Source organism: Mastigoproctus giganteus, chromosome 7, assembly GCF_048544385.1.
Source record: "Mastigoproctus giganteus isolate SK-2022 chromosome 7, ASM4854438v1, whole genome shotgun sequence".
In the NCBI taxonomy this organism is placed as follows: domain Eukaryota; kingdom Metazoa; phylum Arthropoda; class Arachnida; order Uropygi; family Thelyphonidae; genus Mastigoproctus; species Mastigoproctus giganteus.
Window position 1 is genome coordinate 51,197,427 of NC_143581.1, and position 23,144 is coordinate 51,220,570.

At 39.7% G+C, this 23,144-nt stretch overlaps 1 protein-coding gene across 1 annotated transcript in view; it reads right to left on the reverse strand.

Moving 5' to 3' along the window:
- Positions 1–23,144, reverse strand: part of sl (small wing phospholipase C gamma 1) — a 602,812-nt gene that overhangs the window by 459,937 nt on the left and 119,731 nt on the right. Inside the window, exon 5 of the mRNA XM_090377657.1 lies at positions 21,911–21,991. Within this exon, the coding sequence (XP_090233783.1) occupies positions 21,911–21,991 (81 nt within the window). The remainder of the gene's footprint in view (positions 1–21,910; positions 21,992–23,144) is intronic.

The following is a 23,144-nucleotide window of genomic DNA, read 5'->3' on the forward strand; positions in this document are numbered from 1 at the left end:
ATCTTGTTAATTGATTGCACACCCGATTTATCACATCATGAACAAATGTCCAAAATAATTAGATATCTGCAAATTATTAATGGAAAAATATCAACAGAAGACAGGTTTATTTATTTTATAGAAAATAAAGAAAAGGCTGCCATTGGATTGGCTACAGAAATTCTTACCAAATTAGAAAAGGATAGGCTTGACATTAAAAATATAAAGGGACAGGGATATTAAATGGAGCCAATATGGCGGGAAAATATAAGACGCATAGGCAATAATTTTTAAAAAAATGAATATGCCATGTTTGTACCATGTTCAGCACAGTCGTAATTTATCTGGTGTACATGGAGCATCAATAACACCTGAGATGATGTTTTTTTGCTGCTGTTCGAAGAATTTTTTTTTTTTTATCTGGTTCCACTAGTCACTGGGAAATTTTAATGAATACTTTGAAGATTTCACTTAAAAGGTTTGGTTTTGATTTTTTGGAGCATTAGCAACTAAGGCCATATTGCTCTGGGGTATGCGGTGGTCATTCCTTGACCTTTAGATCCTTTAACCAGCAGATCCTTTAACTCCTATAAGGTACATGGTTGAGACGGCACAAATCGGAGATGCTGTTCCAACACAAACTGCAGATGCTCGATGGAACTGATGTGTGGGGAATTTGAAGGCCAGGGCAATATCTGGAAGTCTTCCTCATTAGCATTAGTAGAGGCATATGATGCAAGAAAGCAAGCTTATGCAGCATCACCCAAAATAATAATAATAATAATAATAATAAAAAACCCTCCCATTTCCTCCTCCGTTCATTCGAAATACCTGTCCAGCAGAGCCTTAAATTTATTTAGGCTATCAACTTCCACAACAAGGGATGGAAGTCTGTTCCACCAACCAATACCCGTTGGCTAAAGGCAAATTTCCACATATCTATCCTACATCTGCCTTTCCTTAATTTGAATTTATGCCCTCTCAGGTGATTAATCTGAGCAAGAGGAAGAATCCCATCAGCATTGAGCATGCTCAAACCATTCAAGGCTTTACACACCTCTATCAGATCACCTCACCGGTGCCTAGTCTCCAGACACAGTAATTTGCAAAACTTAAGCCTTTCTTCATAAGAGCAACCCTTTGTTCCATTCACTAATCTTGTTGCCCTTTTCCGTACTCATTCCAGCAGCTCTACATCCTTCTTGAAATGAGGCCTCCAGAACTGTATACAGTACTCAAGGTGTTACCTGACCATTGCCTTATACAAGGGAATAATCACCACCTTATCCCTGCTAGAAAAATTGCTGTATATCATTGACAAGACACCACGAGCTACTCTTGCCGCCCATCTGCACTGCTCAAATAACTTCATATATGCCTGTACAATTACCCCCAGGTCCTTTTCATTCTCTACCACTGTCAGTGTAGTACCACAGAGTTGATACATTGCTCTGGGGTTACTTTGATTTGATTTGATTTTGTTTTTTTTTGGCGCAAAAACAGCAGGGTTATAGTGCGCCAGGAAAAAGTTAAAATATAAAAAGGTAGGACTGGTAATTTGTAAAAACGTTATTTCGTCTAAAGGTGCATACAGTCATAAAATCAGTTTTCAATGACAAAAGCAAATTGTATATTTCATACGAGTGTATACAAATTGATCGACTTTAAAAATTTAAAAACTGCTGACACATTGTCGTTGTCATTTAAAATCTGACTGAGTGTATACGGCTCAGTCAGATGGGTAAAAGCAGTAAAACGAGCATTTATAAAACTGGAACAATCACATAAAATGTGTTCGACGGTTAAAACGGTGTCGCATTGCTCACACATAGGAGGGTCATCAGCCCTCAGCAAAAAGGAGTGTGTCAAATGACAGTGTCCTATGCGGAGCCGAGCAAGAACAACTTCCTCTTTGCGATCCCTGCGTAAGCTGGACCGCCAAGGATGGATCACAGGCTTAATTCGACATAGTTTGTTTGTAGTAACCAGGCGATGCCACGAATCTTGCCACTGAGATTGTAGGTTACTACGAATCACTTGCCTGTAGTCTGTATAGGGGACTAACAGGTCAAGATTATCCGTCAGGGCTGTCGATTTGGCTGCAGTGTCAGCCAAATCATTTCCTCTAATCCCGATGTGACTGGGGATCCAACAGAAGCGGATATCGAATCCACTTGCATCGAGGCTGTATATTATCTGCTGGATTCGGGACAGGGTTGGATGATTGGTGTGTGACATCGCTGATAAAGCCTGTAGTGCACTCATTGAGTCGGCATATATAATACACCGTCGGTAACGGTGTTTTCTTATGTGATCTAGAGCTAACTCTATGGCATGCAGCTCTGCAGTGTAAATGATGCAGTCAAGGGGTATCTGCTCTGATATGGTATTATTTGGAAAGACAGCAGCAGATCCCACATACGATTCTGACTTCGAGCCGTCTGTGAAAACTGGCAAGAAGTCAGAATGTTCTGCACGGTGTTGTGAATAGAGCTGAAGGTAGACAGAAGGCGGAGTATTAGACTTCGTCGCAAGTTTGAGCGAGAAGTCACATGCTGGTGTTTGTGCATGCCAGGGTGGAAGGGGCTCCTTTGGTGATCGAGCAACCCTGTCTACCGAGATGTTAAGCTCATTGAGTAGCTCTTGAACACGAATGCCGAATGGCCGATTGGCAGTGCGTCGTGTGTTATAAAGATTTTGCCATCGTGGCTCGAAAACGGATGTCCACGTGGGATGGTCCAGCAGGGACTTCAGCTTGAAGGCATATTGCAGAGACAACTGCATTCGCCGAAGTGACAAAGATGGTTCATTTGCTTCGGCATACAGACTTTGGACAGGCGAAGTTCTAAAAGCACCGGTAGCAATGCGGATGGCTTGATGATGGACGGGGTCAAGCCAACGAACAGCGCTATTTCTGGCAGATGCATATACCTGAGACCCATAGTCTAGTTTTGAGCGTACAAGTGCACGGTACAGACGTAGGAGAGTGCATCGGTCTGCACCCCAAGAGGTAGAAGAGAGAGAGCGGAGGATGTTAAGCCCTCTCGTGCACTTTGTGCGAAGCTGACGAATGTGTTGGACAAATGTCAGCTTTTTGTCAAAAATGAGTCCCAGGAATTTCACCTCTGATACAACTGGAATGGTGCTTTGTCCAAGTCGTAATTCAGGTTCGGGGTGGAGGTTACGTTTGCGACAAAAATGTACGCAAACGGTCTTCTCCGGCGAGAACCTGAAACCATTGGCCGTGGCCCAGGAGTTAAGACGGTCAATAGCTTGTTGCAGTTGTCTCTCAATAACCCTCATATTGCATGATTGAGAGAATATGCTGAAGTCATCGACATAGAGTGCACTGTTTATAGTTGGAGGAAGTTGTTCAGAAATAGAATTTATTTTAATGGCAAAAAGCGTGACACTTAAGACAGATCCTTGTGGTACCCCCTCCTCTTGGCAGAATGGCCGCGAAAGGGAGGATCCTACACGAACTTGGAAATAACGGCAGGATAAAAAATTTTTAATAAAAATTGGAAGGTGGCCTCTTAGACCAAGGTTGTAAAGGTCTTTTAAAATACCAAATCTCCAAGTTGTGTCGTACGCTTTTTCCAAGTCAAAGAAGATGGACACCAAGTGTTCTCTTTTTAGGAAAGCATCTCGGATAGATGTTTACAGTCTAATTAAGTGGTCCAGTGTGGACCTGTTTCTTCGGAAGCCGCACTGAAAGCGGGAGAGAAGGTCGTTCGATTCTAAATACCATAAGAGACGGGCATTGACCATTCTCTCCAATATTTTGCACAGACAGCTGGTCAGAGCAATGGGACGATAGTTTTTTGGACATATAGGATCCTTTCCTGGCTTAGCAAAAGCAAGAATAGTTGCCTTGCGCCAGGTATCCGGAAAATGCTCTTCAAGGAAGATTCTGTTGTATAGGAAGAGCACATGGTCCATGGATTCTGGTGAAAGATGTTTGATCATTTCATAATGGATGTTGTCTGGTCCAGCAGCCGTAGCCTTTGTACGGGCGAGTGCTGTTTTCAGCTCATTGATATTAAATGGCCCATTGTATGGGTGGGAACCCTTCGATGTGAATTTAAGGGCATGATTTTCAATGCTGTGCTTTAGGACCAGAAACTCTGGGGAGTAAGATGACGTTGCAGAGATGTTAGAAAAAGTTTCCCCAAGAGCATTGGCTATTGCAGTAGAGTCTGCAATAGTACATCCATTATATTCAAGGACCGATGAGGGGTGTGCTGTGTATTTTCCCTTCATTTTCCGGATTTTTTCCCAGACCACCTTAGTACTGGTCGTCTGGGTAATGGATGATGTGAAACGGATCCACGATTCCCTTTGACTCTGACGGCGGATGTAGCATGCTTTGGCTCGGGCACGTTTAAAGGCTAATAGGTTGACTGTGGTAGGATATCTTCGAAATATCCCCCAAGCCTTGTTTTGAGCCTTTTTAGCTGCTGTGCATTCTGAATTCCACCATGGCTTTGGAAAGGGAGGAAACCGGGTGGATGTTTTTGGAATTGCAGTTGCAGCTGCATGGACAATATTGTCTGTTATGTACGTAACTGCATCATTGATAGGCTCCTGACTGACTGCAGAGTTGTCAAATTTTGCCAGGTGTTGAAAGGCACTCCAGTCAGCTTGATCAAACTTCCACCGCGGTAACCTGACAGGAAGACAAGGTCTCCCAGTAATTAAGGTGGTTATCACGGGGAAGTGATCACTTCCATACAGGTTCCCTTCTACCTCCCAGGTAAGTGACGAGAAAAGAGAAGGCGAGCCGATAGAAAGATCAATGGCAGAAAACGTACGGGTAGGCATGTGGAAAAAGGTGTTTGTTACCACATTAAGAAGGCAGAGGTCATTGTCAATAAGCATACACTCTATGATTCGTCCCCTTCTATTAATGCTAGCACTACCCCACAGGGTGTTATGTCCATTAAAGTCCCCAAGAAGTAAGAAAGGGGAAGGCAACTGCATTACGAGATCATCAAGGTCTTTCTGGCAGATGTCAGTACCAGGTGGCAGATATATAGAGCAAACGGTTAGTAAAAACCCCACTGTTATTCGAATTGCTACTGCCTCTATGTTGGTAGTAAGTTGCAGATGCTGAAAAGGGGTATGGTTGCCCACAAGGATTGCGACTCCTCCATGAGCGGGGCCATCCCCAGTTCTATCCTTGCGAATGATAGTAACGTTGTGCATCCTGGGGTCATCATTTGCCCTTAGGTAAGTCTCCTGTATACAAAAGCAAGATGGTTTGTGCTTTTGCAGGAGTGCCTTGATGTCTTCTGCATTTCTCCGGAATCCACGACAATTCCATTGTAGAAATTTAGCCATTATTTTGACTTGGTGTTTCCTTCAGGCGGCTTCCGAGGTGCTGAGGGCTTATTTTTGTCAGTCCTAGATTTATCCTTCCTGGGGAAGTATGGACGCTGCCCCGTGTCCATATCCTCCTCAGTAAAGAGTTCCAAGACTGCTTCGTCCTGTACCTCCTTCTCCTCAACATCCATTTTTTCCTGAGAACTAGGATGTACGTCAGATTTCTTATTCTTTTCTCCAGAAACTGATTTTCTAATTGGTGGGGCACTAGGAGGTACAGATATTGGAGTGGCAGCTGATTGGTCTTTTTGTGCAGGTTTTATTGAACTTAACAGGTAGCGAGCAATAGGAGTGAATGACTCCTTTGGTGGTATGGTCATTTCGGTCTGAGTTCCGATGGAACAACTCCCAGCTACCTTCTGAGCGTAGGTTGGTTTATTTATATTTATAGGTTTCACCGTTTTCCTTGTCTCTTGATAAGATATGTTCAACTCTGCCTTAAGTCGCTGAATTTCTTTTTCTTGTTTCCACCTCTGGCATGCCCTTGAGTAGGCCGGGTGTTCTTGTTGGCAGTTAATGCAGGTTGGTTTTGCAGCTGAGCATGAAGTTGTTTCGTGGTCCTTTGCGCCACACCGAGCGCATACAAGGGTTCCACGACAAGCCATCTGTGAATGTCCGTATTTCTGGCACTTAAAGCACCGTAACGGATTTGGGATATACGGACGCACTGGGCAGTTAATATAGCCAGCTTTAATTTCATGAGGAATAGTTGGTGAATTGAATGTTAAGATGATATTTCTAGTGGAAACTAATTTTCCATCCCTACGCATGGATATACGTTTAGCAGCTGTCACTCCCTGGGGTTCTAACTCTGAACAGATTTCCTCTTCAGTTACATCCATCAGATCCCATTCCGCGATAACACCACGGGATGAGTTCAGTGTCTTGTGGGGGGTTATGGTGACAGGCATTCCCCCGATAGATGTAGCACGGAGGAGCTGTTCTGAGTGTATATCACTTCTGGTTTCTACAAGTATGTCACCAGAACGAAGCCGTTTGACAGACTTAGGAGAGCCTGCCAACCCTTCCAAACCCTTCTGGATAAAGAAGGGTGACATTTTTCCTATAGGCTTCTCACTAGTTGAGTGAATTATCAGGAACCGAGGTGTAGGACCTGATATAACCTCCTTTTTCTGTCTTTTTGCAGAAGTGACGTTCTCTTGGTCTACGGTAAAGTTTTCAGTTAGGGACCGGGTTGGGGCCCCAGAAGAAATATGTTTATCAGGATTCATGAGTTTTTTTAAGTGGTTCAGTGCCCGGGCTCCCCACCCACCACGGAGCCCAAAGGGACGCCCACTACCCGGCATGCAATAAATGCGCTCGGGAGTGGTACGCCAGGGCTACCCAGACACCATACCCGCACCGCCGCCAGCCTGAATCCTGTCCCTCGGACCATGAGGGTAGGGGCATGGCATTGACATGGTTGACCCTCGCAGGCGAACCTACTAGCCGATTGATCCTAGCCGGGCCTTCCAGGACCACCCGTCTTGTCGAAGCAGGGGCCAAAGTGGTGTATTGAAGCTGGGCCCCTCAACCACCAGGATCCCCCTTTCCGAATTTCCACGGGTCGCAGCGCACGGCAAACACGCCGGATTCCATTGATGTAAGCCCGGAACCTAGGCTGTGGGCGTTGGATCCCAGTGATGCTAGTCTGGAAGTCCAGCAGCGTCACTGGGAGGTCCCCTCACCACGTACAGGTGCCCACGTCGAGGGGCTGGGGTTACTGTTTCCCATATGTAGTACTTTACATTTGTCAATTTTAAACTTCATTTGCCACCTCTCAGCCCATCTGCTCAACCTTTCCAGATCATGTTGCAGAAGCATAGCATCAGTAGTGTCCTTAATAACCCTACCAACCTTTGCATCGTCTGCAAACTTAGACATTAAGCTTGATATACCATCATCAATATCATTTATAAATGCAGAAAACAACAATGGACCCAACACTGAACCCTGAGGAGCTCCACTAATAACATTAGTCCACAATGAGCAGTGTCCATTGATTACCACTCTGTCTTCTCCCTCTCAACCATCCCTTTATCTATAGCAGCAATTTGCCTCCAATGCCACACTGCTCCAATTTGTGCAACAGTATCAAAAGCCTTTCAAGATCCAAATATATAATATCAAAGTTATTTCCTGCATCCAGTTCTTTTGTGACTGCATCATAGTATCCAATCAAATTGGTCAGGCAACACTTTCCCTTAACAAAACCATGCTGTGTCCGAGCTATAACTGAAGTCTTGTCTAGATGATCCTGCAGTGCTTCTTTAACCAGTGCCTCCATTAATTTTCCTGGAACAGAAGTTAAACTCACAGGTCTATAATTACTTGTCAGCCTTTGATCCTCCTTTGTGAATTGGAGTCGCATTTGCACATCTCCAGTCTATGGGTACCTCCCCTGAGTCCAAAGAAGCTCTCATAATTATGGCTAAGGGTTTGCTTACTTCCTTTGCTGCCTCCTTTAATATAACTGGATAGATCCCATCCACCCCGGGTGCCTTTTTTATGTTTATCTTCAACAATTTCTCCTCCACTTTCCTCTCAGTTATTACAAAATCATCTAGCTCACTGCCAGAGTTTACTTCACCTGTGGCATTCCCTTTCCTGAATAACTCCTCATGTGTGAATGTAAATGCAAAATACTCGTTTAGTTTGTTAGCCATCTGAGCAGGATCCTCAACTGTTGAACTCAACTCATGTTCTGCGAACCAGTCTCGAACAATCCGGGCGGTGTGGCATGGCACATTATCCTGCTGAAAGACTGTACCCCCAGAGGGCAAGACTGGTGCTGCGAAAGGGTGTACCTGGTCAGCAAAGCTGTTTAGGTAGGTGGTAGACATCAGAGTGCCCGGCACATGGATGACTGGGCCCAGGATATCCCAGCAGAATATCGCCCAAAGCATGACACCGCCACCACCGGTTTGTTTTCGTCCTTTGGTGCATCCAGGCTCCATCACTTCCCCAGGTAAATGATGCACACGTACCGGCTGTCCACATGGTGCAACAGGAAACGTGATTCGTCGGACCAGAACACCTTCTTCCAATCACTCAAGGTCCAGTTTCGATGCTCGTGTGCCTCTTTTAGGCACTGTTGCTGGTGACCCATGGTTAGCACGGGCACTCGGAGCAACATGCGGCTACGCAGCCCCATTTTCAGCAGGGTTTGATGTACTGTGTGTTGTGACACATTACTCCCATCACCAGCATTCTAATTACCGGAGAGTTGCACCACAGTCATCCTTCTGTTGCCATGTACATTCTGTTGAATGTGGTCATCCAACACCTCGCTGGCAGTTCGTATGTTTTCCCTCCTCAGACCACTTTCGGTAGATACTAACCACGGCTGACCGTGGGCACCCCACCAGCCATTTCATTTCAGATATGCTCTGACCCAGTCATCTGGCCATTACAATTTGCCCTTTGTCAAACTCGCTTAAGTCCGCTGCCTTTCCCATTTGAAGAACAAGAGTAACACTGATTAACGGAGCTTAGTATCAGGTGTCTTTTATACAGTGTCCCGACCCGCACATGTGCCGTTCTTCACCTGCAGTTGATCGATTTGCATAACGACTTGTGGTCGTAATGTTTTGGCTCATAGGTGGATATCAATAAAGTTATATAAATATATATATATAAGAATAAAGATATTCCTACACTACAAAGCTTTGCATACACAACTCTTCCCAATTAATATGCGGATTGATAAAAAATCTCCAAGAAATACAGGAAAGTCAATTTCAAGATATTTTCAGATATGCTGCCACCACAGCAGAAAAAAATGAATATACCAGCTACATTTCCAGATGAAAGAAAAAAGAATAACACTTCACAAATCTTCAGATGATTTAAATTTACCTGCAGAAAAACAATTTTGTATAGAAATTAAGTATGTTTTGGATGTTATTATGAATGGCTTAAGCATCAGATTTGAAAACTGAATACTATTTCTACAGATTTTGAATTTATATTTGGAACTTCACTTGCATTAATTAATAAATCTGACTCGCAGAAGGCCGCTTCTAACCTTGCAATAAAATAACAGCAAAGGTTTAAAAGTCAGATATTTGAAAAATCATGTTTTATCAATTCTGCAGGATATAAAATCTGTAATCCCTATACAACTTCTCCAATTCGTTCATGAGTATGGTCTATCCAAACATAGAAATAGCATTGTGAAATTTTCTTACCCTGCCTGTAACAGTAGTTTCTTGTGAAAGGTCCTTCAAAGCGAGAAACATTCAATTAAAATAATCCACCTTCATTGCATATTTTTAGTTTATATTATAATGTTAAAAGTACTATATTTTATAAAATATTTTGTTTCTATGATTTTATACTAGATATATATAAAAAAATAATCTGTTTTTTGTAATTCCTTTGTAGTTATATGTACTTTCTTTGTAGCTTATATAGGAATAATCTCTGTAGATATAAATGAATATTTGTAAGTTTATTTTTCTTTGATATTTTTGTTTTGTTATATTCATTGTATTATTTAAATTATTTTATTAATAAATATATGCAAATCATAGACCATTGCAATTGTAATTTTTATAAGGTCAAAGATTGCAGCCGCGTAGCAAGGGGGTGTGGGGGGATTTTCCCTCAGGCACCGAGCTTCAGAGGCACAAACTGAAGAAATTATCTATCACACTCAGGTGCGCAAGGAAAGCATGTTGCCCCCCCAGAATCAACGATCCTAGTTACACTGCTGAAAGATTGACTACCTGCATATAATGGGGACGTACTTATAACACTTTTGTCCCAGGCATATAATTGCCTAGTTCCAGCTCTGAGATCACGTAACTCTATTAGGGATTACCCTGGCTTCTAATCTATCTTTGTACAAGCATATCACAAATACTGCTTCCTCTGCACCTAAAACACTGGATTTTCGCTTTGGCTCTTGGCATTACTTTTCTTCTAAACAGCTATTCACTCTATACAATCTGAAGTCTATCCTAGCATGGAATATTGTTCCCACATGTGGGGCTGGTGTTCCCATGACCTCTCTCATGTTTATTGACTCCATTCAAAAGAGGACTATTAGGTTAATTAATGATCGATCTGTTACAAAGTCTCTCCCTTACCTATCTCCTCGATGTTTTGTTTCTGCTGCATGGCCTTTTCTGTAAACACTTCCATGGGTACTGTTCTTCTGAAACTGACTTCTATAATTCTGTCCTTTCCATTCCAAGCCAGTCCAAACACATGTTGCAACCAATCAGCATTCTTTTACTGTCCAACTTCTAATTAACAGAACCAACTTTTCTTCTTCCCCATTTATTCCCTCAATTTCAGTTTTCTGCAACAGTCTCCCTTCACATGTATTTCCTGAAAATTACCAATCTACAGAAATTCAAGTTTAAGGTCAACAGACACCTCTTTTCATCTTCTCAACCTTCAACCCATGGACAGTAATAAGTACTAAATAAGTAACTATAAGGTCTAATTCCTTTTTTTTTTTTTTGGAGGTTTCATTAAAAAAAAAAAAATAACTAAAGACAGTTTGAAGCATAAATGAGTGGTAACAGACCCAGAAGCAGACAAAAGGTGAGTCAATGGCATCAAGCAAGCACTAGAAGAAAGATGTCTTCCAGTTGATAAGATAAAATGTAACATGAACAGGATAACATGGAGAAAAATGGATCCAGAAGGACTCATTTTTACTATCACAACGATCTGTATATCTGCAAACAGATTTGCATAGCACTGCTTTCATTATTATTATTATTATTGCTCTTTATGTTATTCCTCCCTGATTGGAGTTTCCACCTTGTGACGGGTATTGCTACCAAGTATACAGGGTGATTGTTGTTATGTCTGATGTTACTGTTGGTCGAGAAACTCTCTGACTATCCTACAGATGTTCGGGATTGTGACTTTCTGGAGTTCCTTGTAAGTGTTCGCTGGGAGATCTATTGCTGCTAGGCTGTAATGTAGGGTCTTTGGTACCATATCTGTGGTTGACATGATGATCGGGATGGTCGTTACTTGTTGCATATGCCACATCTCTTTGATCTCCTGTCTTTGGTTTGTTTACTTCCTGATTTTTTCCCCATGAGCTTTCTGTTGGTTGCCAGTGTTGGGTACCGCTATGTCAATCAGATAGGTAGCCTTTTCTTTCTTGTCCACAAGGGTTATGTCCGATCTGTTGTGCAGGATTGTCCTATCCATTATTATGGTGTGGTCCCAGCAGCTTGTGGGCTAGGGTCTCTAGTACTGCCTGGGGTTTGTACTTGTAGTACGGTACACTTTCTTCGACCAACTGGTATTTCCTTGCTAGCTTCTGATGTATTATCCTGGCTACCTGGTCATGTCTACGAATGTACTCAGTCTGGGTGATCACTTTGCATCCCAAAGTGATGTGTTGGATCGTTTCTGAGGCCAGGTGGCATCGTCAACATGTGTGATCGAACACTCCGGGCTCCTTGGTGTATTTTCTATAGTTCCTAGTGTAGATTACCTGGTCTTGGATGGCGAGCATGAATCCTTCAGTCTCGGGGAAGAGCATCACGCTCGTGAACCATGCATTGGAAGCAATTTTATCTATGTGATTTTGATGGAGATCATTGTAGTGTCTACCATGGAGTGTCTTCTCTGCCCATCTTTCTAGCTTCGTTTGGCCTTCCTGGTTGGGAGAGGACTCCTCGCTTAGGTTGAGCGGGATATACCGCTTGTCTATCTTCCTTATGGCCTGGTGGAGTGCTGCTGTGTGTTTCTGGAAGTAATCCTTCAAGTTAACTATGGCTGTCTGTCTTCTGTTGCTCAATGGGTCTATCAGGTCCCTTCCTCCTCCTTCCCTGGCAATTGTCAGTCTCTCCATGGCAGATTTTGGGTGATGGTGTTGGTGGATATCATGAGAATGTCCTTGTCTTTCTCATGATATCCTCCAGCTTGGTGTTAGTCCAATCTATGACCCCAAAGGAGTACATTAGCATTGGGACTGCATGTTTATGGCTTTAACTGTGTTCCCTCTATTCAGCTTTGCTTTCAGCAGGCTTCTGGGTCTCTGATGGTATTTTTCAGTCAGGCAGGCCTTAATTTCCTTGTGCTGTAACTGCTGAGCCTGCATCATCCCCAAGTATTTGTAGGCCTCTCCCTCTGCCACGGCTTCAATCTCATTACCAGTCTGCAGCTGGTAGTTTCGGTTGACTAATTTTCCCTGACGCAATCTGTGGGTCTTGCATTTGTCTAGACCAAATTCCATCCTAATATCGTTGCAGAATTCTTCAGTGATCTGGAGTAGCTGCTGAAGGTGCTTCTCGGTTCCTGCGTAGAGCTTGATGTCATCCATGTACATCAGGTGGGTGAGGGTGTACAGGTTCTTCCTTCCTTCTTTGAGGTTATATCCATACTTATTACTGTTGAGCATAGTAGATAGCGAGTTAAGTGCCAGACAGAACCAGAGGGCTTAGGACATCTCCGTGAAAGATTCCTCTCCTGATGGGGATTGGTTTGGTTACGACATTTCCGACCTTAATGGTGGTACTCCATTTTGCCATTCGTCGTTTCTCCAAGTAAGTTTGTCACTATCGGATTGATTTTGTAGGTGTTCAGCGCCTCTATTAGCCAGCTGTGAGGCACGGAGTCAAAGGCTTTGCAGTAATCGATGTAGGCTGTGTACATGTTGCGGCGCTTCTTGTAGGCTTGCTCCATAACCATGACATCTATAGTTAATTACTCCTTGCATCCTTTGCTCAGCTGCTTGCATCCTTTCTGTTGATCGGCCATTATGTTCTGGCTCTCCAAGTGGTCTGATATCTTACTGGTTATGCAGCTGGTCAGGATCTTGTACATTGTTGGGAGGCAGGTGATTGGCCTATATTTTGCTGGGTTTCTTGTATCTTTGTCTTTAGGCTTCAGATATGTGATTCCTTGAGTGAGAAACTTCGAGATTGTCTCTGGGTGCCTTATCATTCGGGTGAACTGCTCTGCCAGGTGCTTGTGTGTGCAAGTGAGCACACAAAGCACCAGTAGTTCTTGTACCAGTAGTTGTGGATGTTATCTGTTCCTGGAGTTCGCAAGTTGTGAGAGTTCTTGATAATCTCTTTTACTTCTTCCCAAATCTCCCACCCTCTCATTTCTTGTACATCCTTGGTTTTCTTGCGTTCTAGTTCTATCCAGTTGGTTCGGCTGTTAGGTCTTACTTCCCTGCTCCATATGTTTCCCCAGAACTCCTCAATCATTTTCTTCTCGGGTGATCCGTTCCCTTCTTTCCCATCTTCTCCGAAATTCCTGTAGAAGCCTCTTTGGTCCTCGTCGAAGATTTGGTTGTTTATTATCATCTGGGAGCTCTCTTTGTATCAGGGTAGTCTCTTGCTGAGTGCAAGGAGTCTCTGCTTCAATGTATCCAAGTACTCTCCTATTCTCTGATTTTTTGTCTCATGCTTGCTGTGGGCACTGTCTCTCTTGAGGATGCTCTTCACTTTTCCAATTAATTTCTTACTCCTATTATCCCGTTGGTACTGGGTCAACTGGCCTATCTTGACTCTTAATTCTTCTATCTTCTGATGAAGTCTTCTTTCCCAAGCTGGCGGTTCCTTCTGTTTTCAGTTCTTCTGCTGCTGGTCTCTTGCTTCTCTTCCATTAATTCTTGTGGCTGCTACCATACCACAATACACAGCTGTGTGGATGGCCTCAGTGTTACACCATTGCTGTCGAGGTAATGCGGTATTGTGTGCCGATTCAGGTGGTCTGTGACTCTGCACAAGGTTCTATTCGGCCACTGCTTTGGTATCACGTGAGTCTTTGGGGTCCATTCCTTCGAATTCTGTTAGGGCCTTCTTCCACTTATTATTATTATCAGCTATATAGTGCAAGGAAGACTGAGGCTTATGCTGCACCAGCCAAAAACAAAATTTCTCAGTTACCCTGAGAGAGAGAAGTAAGGAATCGTCAAGAAACAGAAGAATGATGATATCCAGCTCAGGACCCTGGGTGTGCCAACCCCATACTCACCAGATGCAAGCCCCTGCATAAGTGAGAGCTAATGAAATTGTATACTAACGTGTGCATTCGGAAAATTTTAATACTACAGGCACAATGAGTCAACAATTTGGTGCCATACAAATACAACAACAGTTCCCTTCCATAAAAATCTTTAACAAATGCTTTCTTATCTGCTTCTTCATACAATGCCATCATTAATGCTGAAACTTTGCTTCCTTCTGATGAAGAGCAAAACAAACTGCCATAAGGTATTACAAAGAATATATTAGTGGCATCTTGTCCCCTCCCCCAATAACCTTGCCATCCATAATTTTCCATTTATGAACATCCACAGAATTCAACCCCTATAAACTGTAAGGTCTACTGTATTAAGCATTAATACTTATCACAAAGTTTTGAACATTTTTCAAGGGAATAAAAATTTTGTATGAAAATTGGAAATCTACAATGGGATTGAATGAATGGGATGAAGGATGCATTGCAGATAAGCAGTGGGGTAATTGTGACTAAGTGACTAGTAAACACATTTGCTGTAGAGAGCTGAATATCAACAATGGATGCCATTTTCCTCTACGGTGTAGGAATAGGATGTTAATATTCTTGTAGTTCAATAAGGTAAGAATTAATTTGCCGTCATTAATGGTGAAACTTCACTCTTTAAGTAAAAGAAGATAAATACACTCTTTGCACCATGATTTGAGCTAGAATTAATTTAAATATGTCAATACATAAAGCATAAGTAAGTGGCCTTATTATTGAAAACAAGGGCAGTTATATATCACACATTACCACATTTGTTACCATTGACCAAATGAGTGTCACACATTTATTGTATATAACACGTGAAATGTTTGCTGGTTAGCTTTAGTTTACAGATTTGGTATTTAGGTTAAGATAAAGCTAAATTTGCTTATCATATATATTCTGTTTTTTTTTTGATTTTTCACAGCAGAATAAGTAGGTGTTGTAAAATAAACTCTTCGAGAGTTTATCTTACACTACCTACAAATGAACAAACACTAAACAAAACTATATTAAATAAATATTTAGTGCATTTAAGCCATTTTTGAAGCAAGGAATGCTAATCATGCTACAAACGCAATTTTTTACAGAGCATAGTGAGAAGTTTTGAAGGCAGGGATGGGGGAACACAGTTTAGTTAAAGGTACAGCTGCTACCTAATTAATAAAGAGGGAGATCCCATGTTTGAAAGTAAGCTCAAAAATTTTAGTTATTCTAGAAAAACCCAGATATACATAATAATTAAAATTCTTGACAATAATAGTCAGAAATAACTTTCTTGACAAAATCACCTAAAATGAACAGGAAAGTTTTTTTTATATTACCAAAGTTATCTGCCATTTAATTTTAATATTAAACAATGTTAGCTATGCTTATTAACAGAGATCTCATTCAATCCATCATTCATTTCAGCATATACAAGTAATATACACTCTTGTTTTATAAAGAGCACAAAAAAAAGAAAAAGTAAATAAAATAATACTATTAGAGAGATTAACTTTAAATTTTACTGTTGCCATTATATTTACCTGTATGAGTGAAACTAGAAAATACTAATTGGATGAAGTAATTAATACTGAAATTTCCGTTTATGCTATTAAAATTCAAACTTCTAGACTAATTAAAAATAAGACAAAAACAAATTCTGGAAAGGGGAGTTCTCTTCAAGTATAAAACATTTGCAAAATGAAAAAACCACAAAAGAGATCAAAAACATAAGTTATTTAAAATTCAAAGATAAGATCTAAAGGAAGACTGGTTGTCTCAAACTATTATTATTAAACTTACATAATGCTGTGAAAGACTAATAGAAAACTACATACATGGCACAGTGTTCTATAGTAAGGTAATTTGCTTTCTCACATCAAACAAATGTTTAATTTGTGAGTTCATCAAGAATTTCTAAAATCCTGTATACCTTTTTCTAAATTTCTAAAATCCTGCATACCTTTTTCTAAATTTCTAAAATCCTTTTATGGGTCATAAAAGGGTATATCACCGTTTTTATGGTATGTACAAGGTACTACTATTCTAATCTTCATTTTTGAAGAATAGAATATACAAATTGTAAATACAATTAAACTTTTAAGACAATAAAATATTTTAAAAAAAATGCATTTTAAAATTAGTCTTTATAAATGCATATCTTCACACACATAAATAAACAATACCATACATTGTATGGTATTGTTTATTTTAATACTAATATATTCTGCCATCTTAATGTACTTGGCTGTACTCCCTGGAATTATGCATTCCCCAGAAGTTAAAATGCATGAACCAATGTATCTCATAAATGTTTAAAAAAAAAAAAAAAAAAAACCTCTTACTACATAACATCATAGCCCACAATAATGAACTAAAACAAAATTTAAAATAAATACTGATGTTAATATTCTAATATTCAAGTACACTGTATGACCAAAAGTATTTGAGTGCATACATGCACACAGATAGTAGCTTTCTATTTCAAAAACTAATACAAAATAGTGCCACCTTGCTCTATATGAGTCTCAACCTCCTGGGTATACTTCTACCAACATCCAATAGGTGTTGGCCAGAATTCGCCTCCATTACTCTTGTGCATCAGCCACCACACTCAGTCTGAATGAAGGCTGTTCGTGTCACAACCCAAATTTAGTACTCCGATTTGTCCTACAAGTGTTCAATAGGATTAAGGGCTGGGGTATGTCTACCTTTTTCATGTCATTGTCCACAAACCATTCTTGTATGTTCCTCACTGTATAGCATAAACACACTATTATGCTAACACTGACAGGTCCTGTTTCTGTAGTTAGTAGAGTATAGGTAGTGAATAATTGTCCACAACAACATAGATCACAGAAAGCTAGCACTAATGAACAAAGTCTTAATCAGCTGAAACAGCTCAATATCATCAGATAGCCTCCACTGAACTTTATGGTAGAAATGATACACTTCAACAAGAAGCACCCTCTAAGTAATCCCCATACCAAAACAGGAATAAACATGGTCATCAATCAGGATGGTCACATGGTCTGAGAATAGGAATAAACATGGTCACCAATGTGAAATGGCCATTCCAAATGCCATTTTGCATTGTGATATTGAATAAGGTATAAGGTATGTTCATGTCAGACAGCACCTGGGATTTCTCCCATCTCCTTGTGTGTTCGCTGCATCGAGGACAGTACACTGTCAAGCCAGAGACTTGAAAGTATGTGGGCCATGTCTGAGCAGTGTGATGTGTTGTGCCCATTGATTGTCTGGTGGGGCCCGATGTTGCCCATACCTCGCCACGTGGAGGCTAGCCGAGTGTGTCCAGTATCACAACAAGTTGCTCTGGCAGGTCCTGCCACCTAGTTTCCTGGGATTTCAGTGGCTAGGACCTTAAAAAAAAAAAAAAAAAAAATCTCACGTTTGACATTTATACTTAACGGGATTGCTAGGAAATCGCTAGTTGGGATTGAACGCTAGAGAGGTGTTAAAAGGCCTAATGGGTTGTGCAAAAATTTGATGTTATTAAATTTAGACACGAGGCTATACGCTAAATGAAAGATAGTAGTGTTAGTTGTCCCCTATTGGGACCCACCGTTGCCCACACTTTTCCAAAAGGAGGCAGGTTAGGCATCCAGTAGATTAAAAAAAAGGGGGTGGGGTGTACACTAGAATTTGGCTGAAAGATTTACATGAAAGCAGTAGAATTTAGACGTTGATTAGAATTTGGTGGCATTGGTAAGGGATGTACTCAGTCGGTTTAGTGAGAGAGGGGGGACTGAAGATGGGGGGACAGATAGAAGAATAGGGATGAAAGAGTAGGCATCCCCAAAGAGTTCAGTGGAGACGAACCCCACCAGGCGAAGTATGGGGGGGGGAGGAGACAGGTCTCTTGCTCCTGCCTGGGGATGGGGTTTTAAAGGGAACTGGGTTAGAGTACCCAGTTCAGATAGCCAAATGGCGTGTCGGTAGGAAACCCGCAGTATGTCTTCGTCAGTGATGGCTGTCGTGTCCATGTAGTGTCGAATCTGCTAAGAAGGTCAAGCTGCCCATCCTGCTCTGGGGATGGGATATGTTAGCTGGCAGCGTGAACCCACCAGGCGAAGGGGTGGGAGTGACACACATTTACTTTATTCAAAATCTGCATTCTCACTCTACTTGCATTCATTTTTTATACTTTTTTTTCCTTATATTTTATATTTTTTCCCCAAGTTTTTTTATATATATATACAGTAAACCCCCGCTATTCGCAGTATCTGTATTCGCAGTTTCGCGTATTCGTGGTCACTGATTTAATATAAAATGAAACCTAAAAAAATGTGAATTTTAAAGCGCCGTGAACATTTTCCGCCATAAAAAAAACATGGGCATGGCTAAAATCATCTTTCCCGGTCAAAACAGTGCTCAGTGGGTGGGGGGAGAGGGGTGACAAAATCGCGAGGTGCATGTTTCTAGCTAATCCTTGTTCAGTGTGTTATGCGCTTGTCATGGAAGGTTTCGTCGTTTGCTTTTAATTTATATGCTTATACATTGATATGCTTACAAAAGTGATAAATCTACCGTTTTGCAGTGTAAAACAGACTTTTTAAACGTGTGTTAATGGAAGAAAGTGACTTTATTGTGGACAAGTTGTTTCTAACCCGTACAAAAATATGGCTACGAATAACAAGGGAAATGTGAAAAGATAAAAGGTGATGACATTAGTGAACAAAATTGAGTAATTAGACAATTTCTAATGGTGAAAGTGTCTCCTCAGTGGCAAAACGTTATAAAATCAATGAGTCAACGGTACGATCAATCAAGAAATTGGAAGAAAAAATCCGCCGTAGTGTCCATGAAAACGTGCTAATTTCTTCAAAAATTTGCTTTGTAACTCGTGATGTTAAATTAGAAAAAATGGAAAAGGCTTTAAATTGGTGGACAGAAGACCGAACTCAAAATAAAATTCCGTTAAGTTCATTCATCATTCGTGAAAAGGCAAAACTCCTTTATCAACACTTTAGCGAAACTGGTGATAGCACTGGCAGGATAAGTTTTTTAGCTAGCAAAGGCACTGGTTTGAAAGATTTGTTTGAAATTTCTAATAAATATTACATTTAATATTAAATTGTTTCTTATTTTCATTTCGATGCCGTATGCTTGCATTTCACCTATGTACTGTCTATGTACATAGTCATATTATGAAGGTACATATAATACATACATACATAAACCAAATTTTAGACTAGTTTTTCTTATATATTTCATACTTTGGAACGGAACCCCTTTATTACTATGGAAGCCATAACTCAGTATTCGTGTTTTCGGTATTTGCAGCATTTCTCAGGAATGTAACCCCCGCTATTCGCAGGGGTTTATATATATATATCCCCACCACACTCATTCATCGTTTTCTCACACACCGGGGGGGGGGGGATACAATTATGTGTAATGTAAATTTAAATACTAATTAAAACTAGGGTTAGTGTGTATTTAACTGTAGTATTTATGATTTGTGTTCTTTTTCTCACACACTTACACTTTCATTCATTCTTCTAGCTTTCATTTCATTTATACGATTCTTGCTTTCTGCATTGCACTCTCTGGGCGCCTTAACTTACTGTTATTCTTCAGTTGTGGTGCAGGCCTAGCCGCAAGTTTTTTGCAGGCCAGGAGAGAATGCAGTGTTTGTGATATAGTGGGCCAATGTGCTGCCCTATCACTGAATTCAAGGCTGTGCAACTTCCTATGGGTGGCTAATATACTGAAGGATGTCCCTGTGGCCTATTGCACATGCTCAGTGATGTTTTCTATATATGATATGCATGAGAATACAGTGAACCTCAGCTTTACGATTGGTTCACTATATGATCAAATCACTTTAAGATGGACTCTCCATAATAAAATACTGTTAATATACAATATATGGTAAGCACCAGTCATTGTGATCACATTTGCAAATTGAATTTTAATTCTATTAAATGGAGATTCTGATAAGCGAAAATAGAAGGAATATTACCCCAGAGGCCATAAAAGTAAAGATCACAAATTTATACATTATCACATTAACAATTAATATTAAATGATACATGAAAATCTGAAGAATTTTTTCCACAGGTTGGCAAAATAAAAATAAATGTACGCTTATGTACATAGCTTAATTAATATGTACATACTAATTGATATTTCTGTTCACTGACCGTTTTTTTTTTTTTTTTTTTTTTTTTGGTTGTAAAATTTAAAACTAGTTGATATTTCTGTTCACTGACTTTTGGGGGGGGGAGTGTAAAATTTAAAACAGTAAAAAGATAAGCAATCAATAACAAAGAACATGGCATGCATAAATTGCAACTAACACAATAAGTGAGATACGGCATAACAAGTTTAAAAGGCTAAAAAATTAGGAATGAAATGAATATTCTTAAAATTTGTTTTTTATATTAATGAAGATTTCATGGAAGGGGAAACACATTTCAACATAATAACGTAAAAACTCACAGAATTCCAGCTATCGGTATTATTGCAAATGCAATAAGATCTACTTTACTATCCATTAATAATACATGCTCTAACAGAAAAGCCCAATAAACCAGAAACTGCAAATTGTTTTTATTGTTTTATGGTAGCGACCTCCAGAAATATGCTTTAGAAAAATATCAAAAGCATTCAAAATTAATTCTTATAACAGAACATATGATAACAAAAAAATGATTCAAAGCATTTTAATAATTTTAATTGGTTTTTTGAAATTAAAGCGGCTGATTCCACTAACCAGTGATCATGTTAACTGATGCCTACTTATTTCACTTTACGATGGGATGGGATAGCAGCATTTGTAAGCATGGTGGCTGCATGTTTTGTTCTTGCATCCTCTAGTTTGGGTGATTTTTTATGCTGTGCTTTAATCAATATATTAGTTTTAATCAATATGCACAATTTCCATTATGAAAATCACCTTTTAGAAAGATCCTCGGAAGTAAAGCTTAGTTATATAGCGAAAATTTCAACTTCCGAGGTCTTGGAACGGGTTACCAAAAAACAATGTGCTATTGGGTTCAACATTGATATTTTTCACAATACGATGGTGTTGCTGCAACGGATTAATATCGTAAAGCAAGGGTCCACTGTACTTTGTTGAACACATTCCAACAGTTTGTGAAGAAGCCATCTAGACCTTGTTTTGATTGGGGTGTCACTTATATTTTTTCATCTTTAATTAACAATGATCACAACAGATTCTGGATGGCTCAGACAAGTAACAGTTGTGAACGTAGAATGTTTACTGATGTGGCATTCAACACTGAAGGTCAGTAATTCTGTCAGAAGTTCCCCTTCCCTCCTCATGATCCATACTACTGCTACACATCCATATGATTTTTACTGGTATGGCTGAGCCAATATGCATGCACAGAGAACTTCTGGCACAGTACCAATATTTGTGGGAGGGTGTCCAAATACTTCTGGTCACATATTGTGTATAACTGTCATCAAATTGAACAATTTCATCTGTGTCAATCTAACCAACAGAACATTGTAATAAAAACTGTATGTTGATTTTATTTATTTATTTTATTTACAATTTCAAAAATTAAATCAATTGTTGTTTGCCTCTCACCTGTTCATCATGAATAAGATTGTGGTAAAAGGTAGCAAATCCTTCAAATCCTATTTCTCCTACCCTCTTTGTATCCACATCCTGTTAAAAGTACATTAATAAATATATTTATTAGACTGTCATTGGAAAAGATTCTACAGCAGACACTAAAATAAAGTCCAATGAACAAGTTAGCTGTTTCACTGCATTCAACACAATGTTTGTGGGAGGAAGAGGAGCAAGAAATAGTTTAAAATGGTGAACTTTATAATTATATTCTTTATTTGGCACTATATTAAACAATAACAATATATAACACCTTCCATAAAAGCCTTGTTATCCAGAAAAAAAATTATTCCTGACAACAAGTTGAAACCAAAACTTGATGGGAAAATAATATCAAATAGGAACACAGAGCATTTGTAATAAGCTTTTACAGCTATATGCTTCTCCAATTAAAAAAAAAAAGAAATTATGATGCATACTGAAGCTGACTACCTGCTACAAGCATATTAAAATTTACAGACATAATTTAATACATATCTTGATACTTAAATGTATTTTCTTTCTTTTTGCATTGGATCAACCTGTGTTCCTGCTAGAGGATTAATAGACCATTACTAAGTGTACTGTCTTTTCTGTTAGTTTTTGAAATGAAACTATCATTAAAATAAACCAAAAATTCATATATGAAATCCTTAGATGATTTATAGAGCTTCTTAATGCACCGTGGTATAATCGACTTAATAGTGTGAATAGCTGTAAAGCTTGATAGACAGTACTCACCTTTGATCAAACTGGTTATTTACATGAAGTTGGGGTGGAAATGAAGTTTAAGTTGAAGTTTTATTTAACTGAATGGATATGGAATTGTTAAAATTTGCTCAAGGAAGTAGAAGTGCACTACTATGTATATGATATCCTTATTTTTTCTCATTTTTTTTTTTTTTTTTTTTTTTTTCAAATATACTTTTCTAGACACATTTGTTACTAAGTACAGAAATAACTTTTACTTAAAAAAAACCTGTTACAAAACAAGTATTTAAACATAAAAAGTAAAAACAAACTGGCAGGAAACTGGGATCTTGTAAGCAGTTATTTACAAGGAAATTTAAGCCATGATGGAAAAAAAGTTTTCCATCATGGTTTGGAATAAAATCCAATCCAATAAAACCAAAGTGAGACTAGTGTTTTCGTTTAAAAAGAAAACGTAACCTTATCAGACAATGCTGCCTATGCCAGCATTTCCCCGAAC